At 50.3% G+C, this 16,553-nt stretch overlaps 1 protein-coding gene across 5 annotated transcripts in view; it reads right to left on the bottom strand.

The window, feature by feature from the left end:
- Positions 1-216: 216 nt before the first annotated feature.
- LOC132906162 (homeotic protein spalt-major-like) overlaps positions 217-16,553 on the bottom strand; it is a 221,973-nt gene continuing 205,636 nt past the window's right edge. For 2 of the 5 annotated variants that reach the window (XM_060958065.1, XM_060958064.1), the window contains 7 exons: positions 7,975-11,517; positions 6,947-7,080; positions 5,688-5,963; positions 4,998-5,265; positions 4,296-4,444; positions 3,670-3,843; positions 217-3,101 (listed from right to left, as the gene is read on the bottom strand). In XM_060958065.1, the coding sequence (XP_060814048.1) occupies positions 2,694-3,101; positions 3,670-3,843; positions 4,296-4,444; positions 4,998-5,265; positions 5,688-5,963; positions 6,947-7,080; positions 7,975-11,517 (4,952 nt within the window). In that variant the 3' untranslated portion in view covers positions 217-2,693. Of the gene's footprint in view, positions 3,102-3,669; positions 3,844-4,295; positions 4,445-4,997; positions 5,266-5,687; positions 5,964-6,946; positions 7,081-7,974; positions 11,518-13,541; positions 13,886-16,553 lie in introns of those variants that run through there. The other 3 variants (XM_060958066.1, XM_060958067.1, XM_060958068.1) reach the window with 3 other exon arrangements.

Here is a 16,553-nt window from a genome sequence, read left to right as displayed (position 1 = left end):
TTCTCGCTTTTACGCGGATACGCCGATGGAATGAAATTTCATCGAATTATCGAATCTTTATCAAGAAATACGAAAACATTCAGAGAAATTAGCGTGAAAACCAGAAACGGTTCTACCGAATATCTTTCAAATATATTTTCTCCTTTCAATTCGTCGAAAAGGCTAATTCCGTTAAAATATATATTTTATTTCCACCGTTACACACAATATCCGCGTATCTTCGTACGAGAAACTTTCGTGCGAAATTCGCCAAGCATCTCTGTCTAACGTCCTCGATCGTAATAATTAGTCGTTCTCCGCAATTCTTGATCAACGTATAGCCACCGTGGAGACACCGCGATACACCGTGCCTCCTGTTATTATCCTCTCGTTTTGCAACGAGAGTTGTCGAATCGACCGAGTTCTTAAAAAGTTACACCTAAGCTAGTTAAAAATCAGATAAATTACGTAAAGTGCTTAATGGACACACGTATGCAGCATTGCTATCGTTACTTTTTACACGTTTCTTTACATGCGTATCGTATCTCATCTATTATTAGTATTTTTATTTATTTATCTATCCTTTGTTCGCATTTAACGTTTAAACGCGAGAACATACAGGAAAGCCATTATACACGAGAGTATTACTTTTCGAGTACGAACGAACGCGATCGATCGCGCCTCGTATTCGCCTCGTATTCGCATCGTGTTCGCATCGTATTCGGTAGATTTCTTCCCAACGTACGATTACCGATGACAAATAATTTCTTCAAATTGCCGTTCTTTTTCGCCACGCGGCCTTGCTAAACGAGGTTACGCGTCTCTTCGTTACCACTGAGCTCGCGTTAATATCCATTTCCAACCCTTGCTTGCTTCTCACTTTCATTTCCACGATTCCCAACAAACACACGCTCGGACCAAGTGACATTATCGTTCGCGCGCTCCCAGATAACTCTTGGAGAATCCGAGCTTCCTACGCACGTGCGAAAATAATATCGCTTGTCCCGATTTAGCTTTTTCCATCCTGCGATGCATCACATTGCTTTCTTTTTTCAAATACTTACGATCTTTCACGTTCGATGACAAATCAGATAAAAAGCGTAAACAAATTTTTATATAAACATTACCAAAGTTACTCTGTAACTTTGTCAAATTCGATCGTCGATAGATCATCGTCGGAAGTTAGTTTACGATGCAACGTAGTAACGATACTTATCTTCGATAAGAAGAAATTAGAAGAAAGAGGAAGACCAGTCTCGTGGATTTCGTATAAACGCACGTGCGATCATAGGTGCCTGATAACGCAGCATCGATTCTACGCGTAACGATGCATCGTTGACCGGGAAAGAATCGCAGTTTGACCGAACGGCAGTTGAACGAGGTGTTGGACCTAGGAAAACACTCGAGATCGATGGGTATCGGGGGAACGCAAAACGACGTCGGCTGTCTTTCCGTATAAAATAACGACGGGACACGTTGGCGGTGCGCGCTGTACATCCAGTGTAAATAATAATACTATCATACAAAGTATAAGTACATTGGTTTAAACGATTGCAGGCTGCTCCTCTCATATCACAGCGAGGGCGCTGCCGGGCCCGCTTCGAAACTCCTAAAAACGCCGTTCTCTTGGAGGACAGAAAAAAAAAAAAAGAAAAAAGAAGAAGAAAAAGAAAAAAGAAAAGAAAAGGAAAAAAAAAGAAAAGAGAAAGAAAGCGACGCATGTACTCGCACGTGTATACAACTCGTACCTTTTCGCACCGATACAATATTTATATATCTATATATTTATATATATTTATGTATATATATATATATATATATCATCTTCTTTCTTTATGTATATATTTATATCTTCCTGTACGGGATATCTCGTATAACCGGTGGTTGTACCTCTTATTTTCTTATTTTCGTTTACGAAATAAAGTCAAATGCTGAAAAGAGATCGGCTCGAGATTCTAATCGACACCGAAATTTTGAAATGGACGACGACGCGCGTTTTAACCTCCGTGTTGCATCGCGTACGAGAACCAACAACGTTCGGAGGTGGTATCGATCGGACAATATACCCCGTATAGGCGCATTTTATAATAATAACGTACGATAATTCTAAGTGAGGTGACCACCACTGTCGCGCATGGACGGTCAGAGTGTGGAGGGCCAGGACGTCGCGGCGCCACGTGTCTTGCGGCCCTCGTGGACTCAGTCTAGGCACCGCGTCCGTCGTCCCTCGTGCGAAAGCACGTGACGCGGGGAAGAGTTCTCAAGAGGGACCCGGTTATCGAAGTTCGTGCTCCATCCAAGGTCCTCTCGATCGCGTTTAAGACTAGTGTGACAATAGGAACATGGTATCTGCTCTGGCTCTGGGGATCAAGAAAGATATGTCGTCGGACGTTCGACACGTCCGAGTTCTTCGGCTCGCGAAATGCACTGAAACACTACTTCCGGCTCCATATAAACGTCTCGTTTCTCTCTCCCTCTCTCGTTCTCTCTCTCTCTCTCTCTCTCTCTCTTTCTCGTTCTCTCCCGCTCGTTCTCTCCCGCTCGCGCGCTCTCTCTCCCTCTCTCTCTCTCTCACCCTCTCTCTCTCTCTCTCTCTCTCTCTCGTTCTCTCTCGCTCTCTCTCTGTCTCTATGTCTGTATGACAGCCAGGACGGAGTTCAGTCACCGAAAACGTGAAGCCTCGAGGAAGAAGGATATGTGTCGTTGACGGAGGTTCACGTGGCCAGTCCTTCACCCCTGGCCGCCGCGGGCGGCGGAAGTCGAGCCGAAGGTGGAGTCGAGTTGCCCTCCGACCTGGTCGGCGGCTCCCTGTCGAAATGATGCTGAAGAGCGTCCCCTGTCCACGAGGACACGTTCGCGCTGCTCTGATTGCTTCCGTTGGAACTTGGCGTGCCTGGCGAGTGGGAGGGCGATGGCGTTTGGAAGAGCATGGACCCAGACGGGATCGAGGACTTGCCGTCGAGCAGCGGTCCGTTACTGTTCGCCGCCACCATCGGTTGCTTGTCCAGAGGGAAGCCAGCTCCAGCCGCGTACACCGAGCCGAATAATCCAGCGTATTTGCCAGCGGCCACGGAGTGACTCGGTAGACCGTTGTTGCTTTGAATCACCGAGATCTCGTTCAGCTGTAAGCAACGCGCGCCCACCGGTTAGTTTTATTCGGCGGCAATCGAACGGAATCGCGAAACTAAGGAGAAAACGAAAGAAAGAACGATCGTCTCGCGGCGACGGATTATTTTTCGGAGTCGCGACGCGGACTCTAGACGCCGGACCAGGCCCTTTAGCTTTCTCGATATCTTCTTTAGATCACGCCTACTTTCATATCGTTGGGGAAAAAGTACGATTACGGTTTTAATCTCTCGCGGTATCTGGTCATTTGGTCGTGGTGGTACTTTGTCTGGCATCATTCTTCAAGAAGTTAGCTTTTAATCGGTAACGGTAGGTTAGGACGTATTGTACGCGGTTCGGTCCGATGCGCGTCTATCCCGTTTATCGAAATCCGATCGATCCCGTGTTCGTGCTTTTCCCCGCGCGTTCCCAAGCACTGACGATTCAAAGAGCCAACGAGTAGTCGATGTAGCCGTACCGTTCAATTCCTTTAATCCACCTCGATATCATCGAAATGGTAACGACGAAGGCGAAACAAGATCGAAATCTCTCCTCGCGATAGGAAATTTTCGAATAATCGCTCACCTTCTGCTGCACGCCGTTAAGGAATGGCGCGGGTAGATACGGATAGAAAAGATCCGGCCGACGCTGCAGAAACTCCGAGTCCTTGGGAGTGATGGGTAGGGGAGGCAGATCCAGGGACATTCGACGACCTCGTCGAGAAGCTCCGTTGGTCCACATATGAGTACCCATGTGTACCTACGATCAGAAGAAGCGAAACCTCCAGTCAACGCGACTGTTAACGTTCTTCTTCGGTGTCGCTGATCTTTCATCGAGCTTTGCAGTATCTTTCTTTTTCGTTCCTGTACGTTACGCGTCAGCGTTAGTACAAGCGGTAGCAGCTAGCTGATGTTAGTGAATAAACTCGAAGAATCCAGAGACACGGGGATAACGGGATAGCGGAGAGAGAAAAGAGACAGGAAAACTGACGGATAACAGAGAAAGTAACGGACAGAGACAGAAATAGAAAGAACGAGAGAGATATTTATGTATATATATAGATAGATAGAGATAGATAGATAGATAGATAGATAGATAGATAGATAGATAGATAGATAGATAGAGGGAGAGAGAGAGAGAGAGAGAGAGAATGAGAGTGAGAGTGAGAGAGACAGACAGACGGAGAGAAACAGGAAAAATGATGCGTATACCTTGAGATTGCCCTTGGTGGTGAAGGCCTTCTGGCAGACGGTGCATCGGAACGGTTTGTCGCCTGTGTGAGTTCTCATATGGATCTGCAGCGCCGAAGATGAGGAGAAATTCTTATTGCAAATCTGGCACAAGTGTTTGCTCGGCACGCCTGCAAATACACACACAGAGTTTCGCTGAACAGACCCTGACGCAAGTTTAACGAAGGTTCTCAAGCTTGTCTCTTTTCTTCGAAAGAGAGAGAGAGAGAGAGAGAGAGTAAGAGAGAGAGTGAGAGAGAGAGAAAGAGAGAGAGGAGAAATAGATTAGAGGAGGGAGATAGATAGATAGAGATAGATAGGTAGATAGATACATAGAGAGAGAGAGAGAGAGTTCTATCTCGGAAAACTTATCCGTTCGCGGGCGAGATTCAGGACGGAAGACGAAAGAAACGAGAAATGAAAGAGAAAGCGAAGCAACCTGTCGGCAGGGGAGAGAGCGCGCGATGCGGAGGGAAGCGCAAGCGAGTGCACGAGTAAGCGAAGCTGGTGTATATATGTGAAACAGCGGTGGCTACTTTCGCGTTTCGGCCGAAGCTCGACGACGATCTCTGGTGGCGAGATACAGTTGAACCTGGCAAGCGAAGCCTCTTGGATCGTTCGAACTGTGCTCGATGAAGAAGCAGACCGATCAAACGCTTTTCAACCGGTTTCCAAGTTACTTACTGGCTGGTCTCTTTGGTGCTGGCAGCTCCCCCTCTGGCGGCGATCTCTTCACGGCGATGCTTTGTTCCATCGAAGTCGGAGGCATCGGTGGAGGAGGCGGTGGCGGCGGTGGCGGCGGCGGCGGTAAGCTCGAATCCTCCGCGCACATCGGACTTCTCGAGGTTTCGTGCTCCTGAGATTGCTGTTGGTGTTGCTGCTTCGAGTCGCTGAACAAATGCGGCGGCATGTCGCGGATCTTGTGAGTCAGCATGTGCTGCTTCATGTTCCCCTGTGTGAGAGAAAACATTGCTCGGTTACATCGTCACGAACCAGACAGCTTCGAGTTCAATCACTTCATCGATCACACCACTCTGCATAATTTCTCGCGATTCGACGTCGTATCGCTTTTCAACTTTTCCTTACTCGGACAAATATTTTCTACAGATTATTCGGACAAAAGGAATAATCACGGTCGAATCGTACGACAAATTCGAAGGTTTTTTCAATTAGTCGACTGGCCCAAATTGAGTCGACGTTCTATACTCTCGTCTTGCCAGGAAAAAAGAAGAAAGAAGGAAGAAGAAAGAAGAAAGAAGAGAGAAGAAAGAAGAAAAGAGGAAAGAGAAAACGAATGGCGTAAGGTCGAACGAAGAATACATAGTGGTGTTATCATAGTTGTTGTTTCATTGTCAAAATGCAGCAGGCTCTTACCAGGAGGCCGTGCGCCGAGGGTAGAAGTCCGAGGGCGGGCGACATCAGCGGGGGTAGGCGGATGGCAGGATAGACAGGCGTCAGCCCCCGCCCCCCTCCGGCTCCTTTCCGCCCCCGGTTCTTCCGATCCTCAGGTCGCCGCCGCCGCCTGCGTTTCGCTTTTTCTCGACTACTGGCGCACGCTGATCCAAATTGAGGATCGGGTGAAGTGATCGAACTGTTAGCGGGCAACGGTTGAGACGCACAGATGCATGCTTGCTGCCCGGAACCATCGTTCTGAAAGTATCGTAGAAAAAACAAAGATACAGAGCTGGCCAAACCTGAACCGACTGGCGCGATTTGCATCGTGATTTTCTATTATTTTACGATTATCGATTCGTCGTTCGAGTTTCCGTTAATACGTTAATTCGGATATATCGCGTTAGTATCTATTTCCCTCTCTAAAAGCAACAAAGCGTAAGCGTTCGCCGCGAAGGAATCGCGCAACTGGATCGCCGACATGCGTGTATCTTTTTTAAACGTCGTATCAGTTATCCTAGTATTTTAATCCTTTAATCCTAGTATTTTATTACATAGTATCGATACGATATAGCGTTACTTTTACGTCGATTCGTACATATCGACGGACAGAGAGAGCAATCCGATGCACTCGAAACCCGAAATCTTAATTTGCGTCTAACGGATTGGCACGAGACGCCTTCACTTACAACTATCCTCCCTTCGTGTACAAATGTTTCCTCGCGTTCTTCCTTTCTTTCAATTTTTTTCCATATTCGTATATTTATAAAGCGCGATCACATAATTTAAAATAATTTAAAATAACGAAAACTTTTATACGAATTTAAACGCGACAGAATTACTACGCGTAACTCGCCAACGATTAGTTAATCAGTAACGATAAGTTGTTCTCGTACCGTGAAACGTTCGAGCCGTTGAAAGCGAATCAAACTGGAAATTTCGCTAACGTCTTACGTCTTTTTCTAGCAAGTAAGCAGCGCAAATGGTCGCTGGAACGTGGCGGAAAATCCGTCATAACCTTTAAATCCCAAGGATAAACGCGAAGAAGGACGATTAGGAAAGAAGACCGGAAGAAAAGAATAGATTTACAGGTTATTAGGAACGAGGCGATCGTATTTGATCGATTCGATTCGTTGCACGATTCCTCTCGACGCTCGTTTGGCGAGCAGCAAACAATTCTCGGAATGAGCGCGTCCAATTCCATCGTCCCGATCCCATCGAACGTAAGAAAGTTACGTTACCTTTGTGGAAAAGCCTCTGTCGCATATGCTGCATTTGAAAGGTCGTTCCTTCGTGTGGCTCCGGTAATGGATCTCCAGCGCGGAGTTGCACGCAAATGTCTTGTAGCAGATATTACACGTGGTGTTTCCACGCACTGTAACAGATCGTACTTCTTTACAATTGCTTCCCGACACTTTCACACGCTTCTACCGTCCGTGAAAGCAATTTGTAACCGCGATTCGACTCTCGTAAACTATCCGTCACGAACGCGAAAGACAGACAGAGAGAGAAAGAGACAGAGAGAGAGAGAGAGAGAGACAGAGAGAGAGACAGAGAGCGATAGAGCGACAAAGAGAGAGAGAGAGAGAGAGAGAGAACAGGCTCTAATCTAATCGCCAAACGCGCGAGCGGACGCCGGCCGAGAACGATCGCTGGCGAACGCGAGCCTCCGGAACACGAAGCCGATCGTTATCCGCGTGCCGTAGCTGCCCCGAGAACAACGTTAGTCTCGTTTGGTTTTCTTCGACGAAAGGAGTGAAATGAATCGTACAGGCAACAATCCGTTCTTTGCAAAGAAATTTATTTATTTACTTATCAAATGTCCATAGTTTCGATTCTTCCTTACGCAAAAAAGGAATACAACAACTCATATTTACGCACGCAAGGTTTGTATCTAGTCTTTATTTTATGTCGAAGAGTGTGATTCAAATTAAGAGAGAGCGCGCGCGAGAGAGACAGACAGACAGACAGACAGACAGAAAAGAGAGAGAGAGAGAGACAGACAGACAGACAGACAGACAGAAAAGAGAGATAGATAGAGATAAAGAGAGAGAGAGATTATAGGTGTTCAAAGAGATAATAAAAAGAGTGTCAAGCGGGAGGGTAGGAGTGCTAGGTCCGGCTACACCACAAGTAGGATACGTCGATATACAGCTTGGATATAGGTGGACGAATCAGTCAGACTGGCGGTGAGGATCGGTGAATCGTGTCAGATCGATCGGGAGGTGTAGCAGGAACTGCAGCTCGCCCTGATGCTAGCAGCGCCTACCTGCTGGCCCTCCGACAGCCAGGCCGAGCGGGTTGTAGGTGGACGTAGCAGCCAACACGGCTGACGTGGTCAGGGAAGCCAAGGGCCCGGCGGCGCCGCTTCCAGGAGTCACGGCGTTTATCGAGCTGACGCTGTTTATGCTCGACGAACCGATGCTGCTGGTAGACGGCGACGATGAGACCGCTTGCAGCAGGCCTGCGAACATGCCGAACGGATGCGGATGGTGGGTGGTGGTTTGCGGAGGTGGCGTTGGCACTGACGCCACCGAGGCCGGAGTGGACGATGCCCGAGGCGTCAAATCCAACGGCGCGCCAGGATTCGGCGGACTGTTGCTCTTCTCGCTGCCGTTGTAACGGTGAAACGGCGGCGACCTGGCTGCGTTTCCTATCGTCGACGCGGCTGTCGTCGTGATCGTTCGCACCTGATTCTCGAGAGCGGCCAGCGAAGTCGAGAAACTGGGCAAAGACACGTCCTTGTGGTCGTTTTCTTCGCTTTCGTGATCCTGCTCGTCCTCTAGGTCGCCCCGACTCGCGTCGCGATTGCATCTCTCGTCCTCCTCTCTGCGATCGTCCTCCTCGTCCTCCTGGTCGTCCGCTTCCTCGCTGTGCTCCTCCGCGTACCTTGCCTGATGCTGTTGCTGCTGCTGTTGCTGCTGCTGTTGTTGTTGTTGTTGCTGCTGCTGCTGCTGCTGCTGGTGCTGATGCTGATGCTGATGCTGATGCTGTTGTTGTTGATGATGCTGCTGTTGAGGCTCGTCCTTGGCGTCGATGTCGTTTTCCTGAGCTTGTCTCTCCAGTTGTTGACGAGTTGGAGGAAAGCTTAACGGGAATCCAGGTCCCGCGGGGTGAATCGGTGGAAAGCCTTGAGGAAGGAACGACGCCAACGGATGGTGCGGATAACCAGGCGGGAACTCGTTCACCTCGCCGGCTTGAATTTGCTCCGGACTGAGCTCCGTTGGCTCGCCGGTGTGCAATCGTATGTGCTGCTGAAGCACCAACGCGTTGGTAAATTTCTTGTGACAAACGGGGCACTGATGCAACATTCTGAGCGGCGGTTTCGCCCTGTGGACGCCCATGTGAGTCTTTAAGTTACCCTTGGTGGTAAACGCTCGGCCGCAGATCTTGCACTTGAACGGACGCTCGCCCGTGTGAGTCCTGTAATGCATCTGCAGTGCGCTCTTGCAGGACAGCACACGGTGGCAGATAACGCACTGGTTAGGATCGGTCAGCTTGTGCTCGATGTTGTCGACCAACTGCTGCAATTTGGACGTTTCCGAGGTCTTGGTTATCTCGATCAAACTTTCCCAGGAGTTGTCGTTGCTGCCCGGCCGTGGCAACAGACTGGAATAGATAGCCGGATCCTTGGCCGGATCGATCATCTCGTTGGTAGAGACGGCGGTGGACGCGTTTACGGCTGGTGGTGCGGCGTGATGGGGTATTTGATGGTGCGCCGGTGGCCCTGGGAACAGAATTCCCGCGAACGATGTTTGAAGGCTTCCACTGCTCGCGCTACTACTCGCAGGGGAGGCGCCGGGGTACGCGACAACGTGTTGCGGCAAACGATTGATGGTTCCACGACCGGACAAATTCTCCGGTTGCTCCTCGATCTCCTCGTCGACTTCCATGTCGCCGTCTCCCTCCAATCGACCGCTCATCTTACTGTCCATGCTACAGTCTTCGTAGGTCTGCGGTTGAGAGGGTGGATTGACGGAGGATTGGGGTGAATTTAAATACCGTCTGGTCGTCTCCTCGAAATCCTCGCTCTCCTCCTCCGTGGGCTCCTCGGCCTCCTCCGGCTCTTTCTTCGGCGTTATCCTCTCGGTCGGTTCCTGGCTCATAGATCGTTGCTGTCGCTGGTATTGTTCCTGCATAGGCGATCGCTGCTCCAGCTTCATCTCGTCCCTCTGCTCGAGCTGCTGCTTTTGATGTTGTTGTTGTTGTTGTTGTTGTTGTTGTTGTTGGTTGTGGTGGTGATGGTGGTGATGGTGATTGTCGTGAAAGGAATGACGAGAATTGGACACAACCGCGGGGGAATGTGGCGAGGTGGTCGGGGCAGTGGTAACGGGCTTGCTCAGGTTCTCCGGCACGTCCTGATCGTCCCGATGAGCGACAACCGGCGATCTGTACAAGGGTGGCATACCGGGAAGGGCTAAACTGAGCGGCAAGGGCGGCTGAGGAGGTAAGAAACCGTGCGCTGCCGCCGGATGAAAAGAGGGATGGTGAGAAGGTGGTGGCGGCGGCGGTGACGGCATCGGTCTCTGACCGGAGGCGATTTGTTGTAGCAAGGGTGGGTGGTACTTGTCCAGGTGTTCCGGAACGGGATTCGGGTTCATCTTAACATGTGGAAACTTGGCCGTATGCCTCTGGAAGTGGACCTTCAGGTTCCCTTTCGTGGTGAAGCGGCTGCCGCAGACGTTGCATTTAAAGGGTCGCTCACCTGTGTGCGATCGTATGTGGATCTGAAGCGCCGAGTCGCTGCCGAACACCTTGCCGCAATAACGGCATCGGTGCTTGAAGAATGGCTCGCCGCGACCGCTACCGGACTTTGAATCGTACGGGGAGAGACGGGAGCCTTTTCCACCCCTGAACGCCAGCTCGTCGGCCAGGTTATTCGCCAGAAGTCCCTGGCTCGCGTTGTCCAGCACCTCCTGCGCTCTCTTCTGCAGCATCTCCAGAGTGTTGGGCTCGTGCAACGGTGGCGGATCGGTGTTGGTTATGATGGACGAAGCTAGGGAAGAACTGATCGAACAGAGAGGCGGTATCTGATGAGACATCGGCATCTGGCTACTGGTACTGGTAGTCGAGGTCGTGCCGGTCGCGTTCGACGAGGCCAATGGGATATTCAACGGGGACGCGCTGCTGGTCGGCGTGGGTCTTTCCTGAGCCAGGTTCGGCGTCACGGGAGCCGGCGAGGTTTGCCGATGACTCGGTGGACGCGACGACGGAGGCGACGTTAGGCTCGACAAAGGTTTAGGCTGGATGATCGGCGACGGAGATATCTCCTTGCTATCCGACGGCTCGCCCGGGCCTTGCTGTTGCACCGACTGATTGTGCGTGATGGACAGTTGCTGCTGCAGTTGGCTGATCAGCTGCAGTTGAAACACTTGCTGATGTTGCAAAGTGTACAGGGTGCTTTGAAGCAACGCCAAGTCCTGCAGAGCGGCCTCGCTGTCCGCGCCTCCGGCCAACGCCGTCGCCGCGAACTGAGCCACCGCCACTTTCGTGTTCTGCAGTGCTTCCAGGGTGACGTGACTAGTTCCAGCGGGCGGGAACAGGCTGCCAGCGGCGCCACCTTCTACGAAATTGTTGTTGTTCTCCGCATCCTGCCTGTGATGCATCTGCTTGCGCGATCCTTCCTCGTCGTCCTCTTGCTCGTCCTGTTCGTCCACGCCTTCCTCTTCATCCTCCTCCAAAGCGTCTTCCTGATCCTTGTCGTCCTCCTCGCCCTGATGGCACCTGGCTGCCGTGAGGTCCACCGCTTCGTCTCCGCCGACTCCTCCACCGCCACTCTCCTCGCCATCCGACGTAAACTCATTTTCTTCACCTGCAATGCACACGTGACAGCGCGATTAGCATTCGATCGGTCATCGGAAATTGGCCGTGTCGTTTCTTCCCAACGTTAAATATCCTACGACTATTCTATATTATTTCGTTGCTACTGGAACTGCGCGTAGAAACTTGTATCTTTTCCTATGTACATGTGTATATCGAGCTACTTTCCGTATAGCGAGGCGACATCAGCGCGAACAAACCGTGCCAAAGTATCATCTGTATTCGACGTTCAAATCGTTTGTGCGTATCGCGCTAATGACGAAAAAACAATATATATATATATACAAAGCATCGGTCGTTCGAGATACCGTGTGTCGTATGAATTTCAAATAGACAGTTCAGCGCGTTACCGATGCAACAAGGAGCATTCGACGAACCAACTTTACATACGTATTAAGTAAGACGAGTAGGGGTATATGGTACGCGTGGAAGCGCTGCACGATGCATCTTCCTTATTCCAAGTCTAATCATCGATCCGGAAGGTTCAAACATGTACATGATTCTCGCGAGAGAAGCACGATTGGTCGTACAATTTTCACAACGTAACGAGAAACGAGAATATCCGCGAGACAAGTTTCCTCGCTAAAGACGCGAATGTCCAAGACCTGGATTTTCATGCCCGACAACTGGAACGGATCGGTAAGAAGGTGTTGGACCGAGAAAAACGTTTTATCGTTCGCACGTGACGAGTATGACGAATAGCTTGTCGATCGATCGGGCTGAATCGATTACGAATCTCGATTGACAACGCCATTGTGCTACGAGCGATAGAGAAAAGTCGGGTTTAATAAAAAAAAAAAAAAAAAAAAAAAAAAGGAATTTTCTAGATAACCCAGAGCGATAGTTTGAATATTTTACAAGCGTTTTACGTACTTTAGGTTGGTCGAGCTTGCAGCTTGCAACATAGAAACGTGAGAAGGTGAACGTTGGTCGTATCAAGTCCGATTCGAAGCGTTCGATCGATCCAAGGATTTCGCAATACCGAGAATTTGTACGTTTCGATTCGATATGAAGAGAGAATAGGAAAGCAACGAACGTCACCAGCTGGAACCAGTTTGACGGTCGAAGATGAAAGCTCATAAGGTTTCGCTTCACGACTATAGCAAACGCTCGCCAAGGCTGGAACGGGCCGAACGCTTGGCAAGTCGGCGCGTCATATTTAAAATGTACGGTGTCGCGGTGAAACCGAGGCAGAATGATTAATCGGATTCGTTCCGATTTTATTTACCGCCCAGGCTTATCGACACCGGATAGATGGCGTTCGTACGATAGGCGCGCACAATTTTCCGTTCTTGAAAACGGCAACACGAGAAATGTAACGAACCGGTGAATACGGGGGTACGAACGAAAGGAAAAGAGCGGCAGAGGGGCCCGTGACGATAAACACGGTGCAGAGGATCATGCACGTTCGCGTCGATGATAAGAAACGACGGCGCGGCGATTAGTATTCCGGAGCGCGGCGCGCGAACCCCACACCGCTGGAAACTTTTAATACGCGCACCGGGGCCAATGAAAAATGGAAATCGCTCGATTACTATTCCCGGCGGACCAGCCGGACCCGTTCGAATCGCACCAGTTACAACGTTTCATTCGCCACCCGATGTAACCATCCACTAGAAAACTCTGCAACCTCCACAACTCGAACAACTTTCCATCACTCGTAGTACGCGAGACGAACTTTTCTCGAACGGGGAAAACGTAGAATGAAACGTGTGGAACGTGATCTTCTCTGTGACGGGAAAGAGAGGGAGAGGGAGAGGGAGATGTAGAGGGAGGAAGACGGAGAGGAGAGTGGGGGGAGTCGGGGAGGGGGCAGAGGGGCCAGAGGGTCCGGAGAGGCCGAAGAGGCCGGAGAGGTCAGCGGGGCCAGAGGGGCCAGAGGAGTCAGAGGAGTCAGAGCAGCCAGAGCGGCCAGAGCGACCAGAGCAGCCAGAGAGATGGACAGAGAGAGGGGACGAATTTGCGGGAAGTCGTCGGCGCGGCGTGGAGATGCGTTCAAGGTCAGCGGTTGCGTACCGGAAAATCGTGCGCACGAGAGTCTGGAGGGTCCGTAGATTCCCTGCTTGATGCCGCGGCATTCGAGGCGGCGCGTGATGCTCCATCTCATGAGCTGCATGATCGCACGGGTTCGCGGAGCAGGAAGCTCGTGCGTGGCGCCGACTCGCGGAGGCGCGTCAAAGTTGCGCTGCGTTTCGGCCGGACGTCCGCGTGTCGAACGATGTCATCCGGCAAGGACGAGAGAGAACCGACTGATCGCTCGGTAAAGAGCCGGCCTGGGCGTAGGTAGCGTCGCGTCGCGCAACGTCACGCGTCACCCTTTCCCCCACCCTGTCCTCCCGCGCTCACCCCCACTAGCCGGCCCTCCCTCCACCGCGCGCAAGCCTCTATACATACGCACGGTTATGACAAGGAAGGCGGCGCGGTTCATAAATCAGGGGGTAAGAGGCGGGGCCTCGCCGAACCACTCAGCGCCCGGTTATTAATTATCATACAGAGGGAACCCCTTCTTCGCCGGTTCCACCTACGCCGAACCGACTTCCGGATCTACGGCTTCGTTGCGTGCGAACCGGCCGCCGGAGTCATACGCTGCACGCGTCCGCTTTTCATTTTGCTCCCCGCGAGCCCGGTCTCTCGGCTGCCACGGGGAGGGGCGGCAGCGGAGTGTGAGACGATGCCGCTCGTCGAATAGACTCCCTTTGGTCCTCTGGAATGCGTCTAGAGTCTAGACGTCTCTCCTTTCTTCTTTTCCTTCTCTTTTCCTTCTCTTTTCCTTCGCATTTCTTTCTCTCTTCTTTCTCTCTCCCTCCACTTCTATTTCTCTTTTCCTTCACAGGCAATTCTCGATTCGAACACGGCACTAAAGATTCAAGAATCTGGCGGTGAAAAAGGAGCCACGTATACTTTGCTCGGAGAAATGCTTCGGAGACGAAGGTGCTTAAAATAACGGGAAGACAGATTGCTACTTATCGACGCCTTCTTCCTATCTCTGACGTTTCTCCATCGTTTCGTTATCTTCCGGTTAGTCTCGAGATTCTCGGAATCGTCAATGGATACGACCTTTTTACAAATTATTCCAGTCTTGTTTTGTATTTTTTTTTTTTTTTTTTTTTTTTTACCAGAAACTGCGTAGCACTTTCTAGTTTGCTAGTCGCGACCAACGCAAATATCGACTATCCATTTTCATCGACGACGAATCGATTCGAATTATTTTCATCTTCGATTGTCCTCGAAGCGGCAACAAGACAGCTGTGTACCATTAGGCCTGCGGCGTGCTGCTTTCGCTTTAAACCAGCACGACGTTCTTCGAAAAATCTGCCCGATAAATTTTTATCTCGATATTTGCCAATAGCAAATCGAACAGCGTCGAAGAAACAATGATGCTCGAATTTAAAGGAAACCGACTTCTTGGATACCGTTGGATACCGTTTTACTCGAGAAACGGAAAGCTCGTTTTATCGTTTGTCTCCTCGACGCGTTAAACAATTTTACAAACGTATTTAGTTTCGCGTAATTAGCGACGAACGACGGTGGACGATTTGGGCACGAGACAACTCGTGACAAATCGAAGATCGACGACCAGACACGAGAGTCTGAATTTCCTATGAATTGATCGGCTGGTAACAGGCTTCGCACGGGCGACAAACGAAAGCAGACTGGCTAAGAGCGTGGCTTTTCGAACAAAGAAACAGCTGGGCGCGTCGAACGCAACGACTCGATAGAACCTTACTGGATTATCTATACCGGCCATAAAATAGCTTTAATTCGATTACTCGTTATCGGGCGCGAACAACGGTATTTCGTACGGCTTCGTGAACAGCTTTCGACCTCTCGAAGACCATCTACCAGCTTGCTTTACCGTCCAAACGTTATACGCTTCACTATCTTGAAAAGAGTTTTGCCTCTACGTTTCGTTCGTCTCTTTTTAAATCTCTTTAAAATCGAATACGTTCGGTTATCGATAATCGTCAAACAATCCTTGCTATTCGGCAAACATAAAATTACGCGACGTCGTATCGTAAGAATACGCAATGTAGAGAATGTAGAGAAATTTGTAAGTTCTAGAAATCGTTTGTCCGCGATTAATGAAATTGCTATTTACAAATTACGCGTACTACGTAGTACGTACGTTGTCACGTTGTACATCCAGAGAAATGCGAAACTGACGGTGAAATCAACTTGCATCGTTATCATCTCCGAAGCAACGAAAATCAACTCGATCGAACGCCATTGAGAAAAACAATTGCGGGGCTAAATCGGAGAGAACACTGGGAACGTATAGCAACGAGGAGAGCGCAGGTGGTTGCAGCAGGGGTTCGAACGTGATTCTTTGCTCGGACGAGCAGCTCTCTGCAGGTCAAAAGTATGTGCAGGCCTTTGGCCAGCGGTTACGCAACCTCCTGTACAATCGTCTCGGTCCGTGCCGCGCGCGACCGAGCGACTTTTGTCGAACGAACGAACAACCTTGGGCCTCGGGCGGATGATTTACGCTCGGCAGTAAATCATAAACCGGAGGAAAGCCGCGCTCCAGCGGAGGCTAACGAGGCCCCGGGCTCCGCGACAATGCGAAAATGGGTCGGAAGTCATAATTCACGTCGAAGGAGTAACAGAAGCAGCAGCAGGAGCAGCGGTAGGAGCAGCAGTAGGAGCAGCAATAGGAACAGCAGCAATAGGAACAGCAGCAATAGGAACAGCAGCAATAGGAACAGCAGCAACGGTAGCGATAGTAGTTATTCCGCTTTCTTTAACCGAGGAGTATAAACATTTCGCTTGGAAGAAACTACGAATTTGCCTGGAGGACGGTTCCTCTCCGACAGTTTCACTACGGGCCAGAGCGGATAGCTGACGCCTTGCAGCCTGGAAGACACTTCCTGTCCGGCCGAATCTTCGATCTCTCCGCTGACGAGGTTCCTTGAAATTTACGGCCACCGCTACACGGCTTGCTGCACAGGCTAATTTTCCGTCTGTTGCGGTTAATTTCGCGACTGCATCGAACGATGCGTCTTACGTTCTACGAGATGGATATCGATC

The sequence above is a fragment of the Bombus pascuorum genome, chromosome 4, assembly GCF_905332965.1.
Source record: "Bombus pascuorum chromosome 4, iyBomPasc1.1, whole genome shotgun sequence".
Classification (NCBI taxonomy): Eukaryota; Metazoa; Arthropoda; class Insecta; order Hymenoptera; family Apidae; genus Bombus; species Bombus pascuorum.
The sequence above is the reverse complement of the archived record's forward strand: the minus strand, read 5'-3'. Positions and strand labels throughout refer to the sequence as shown.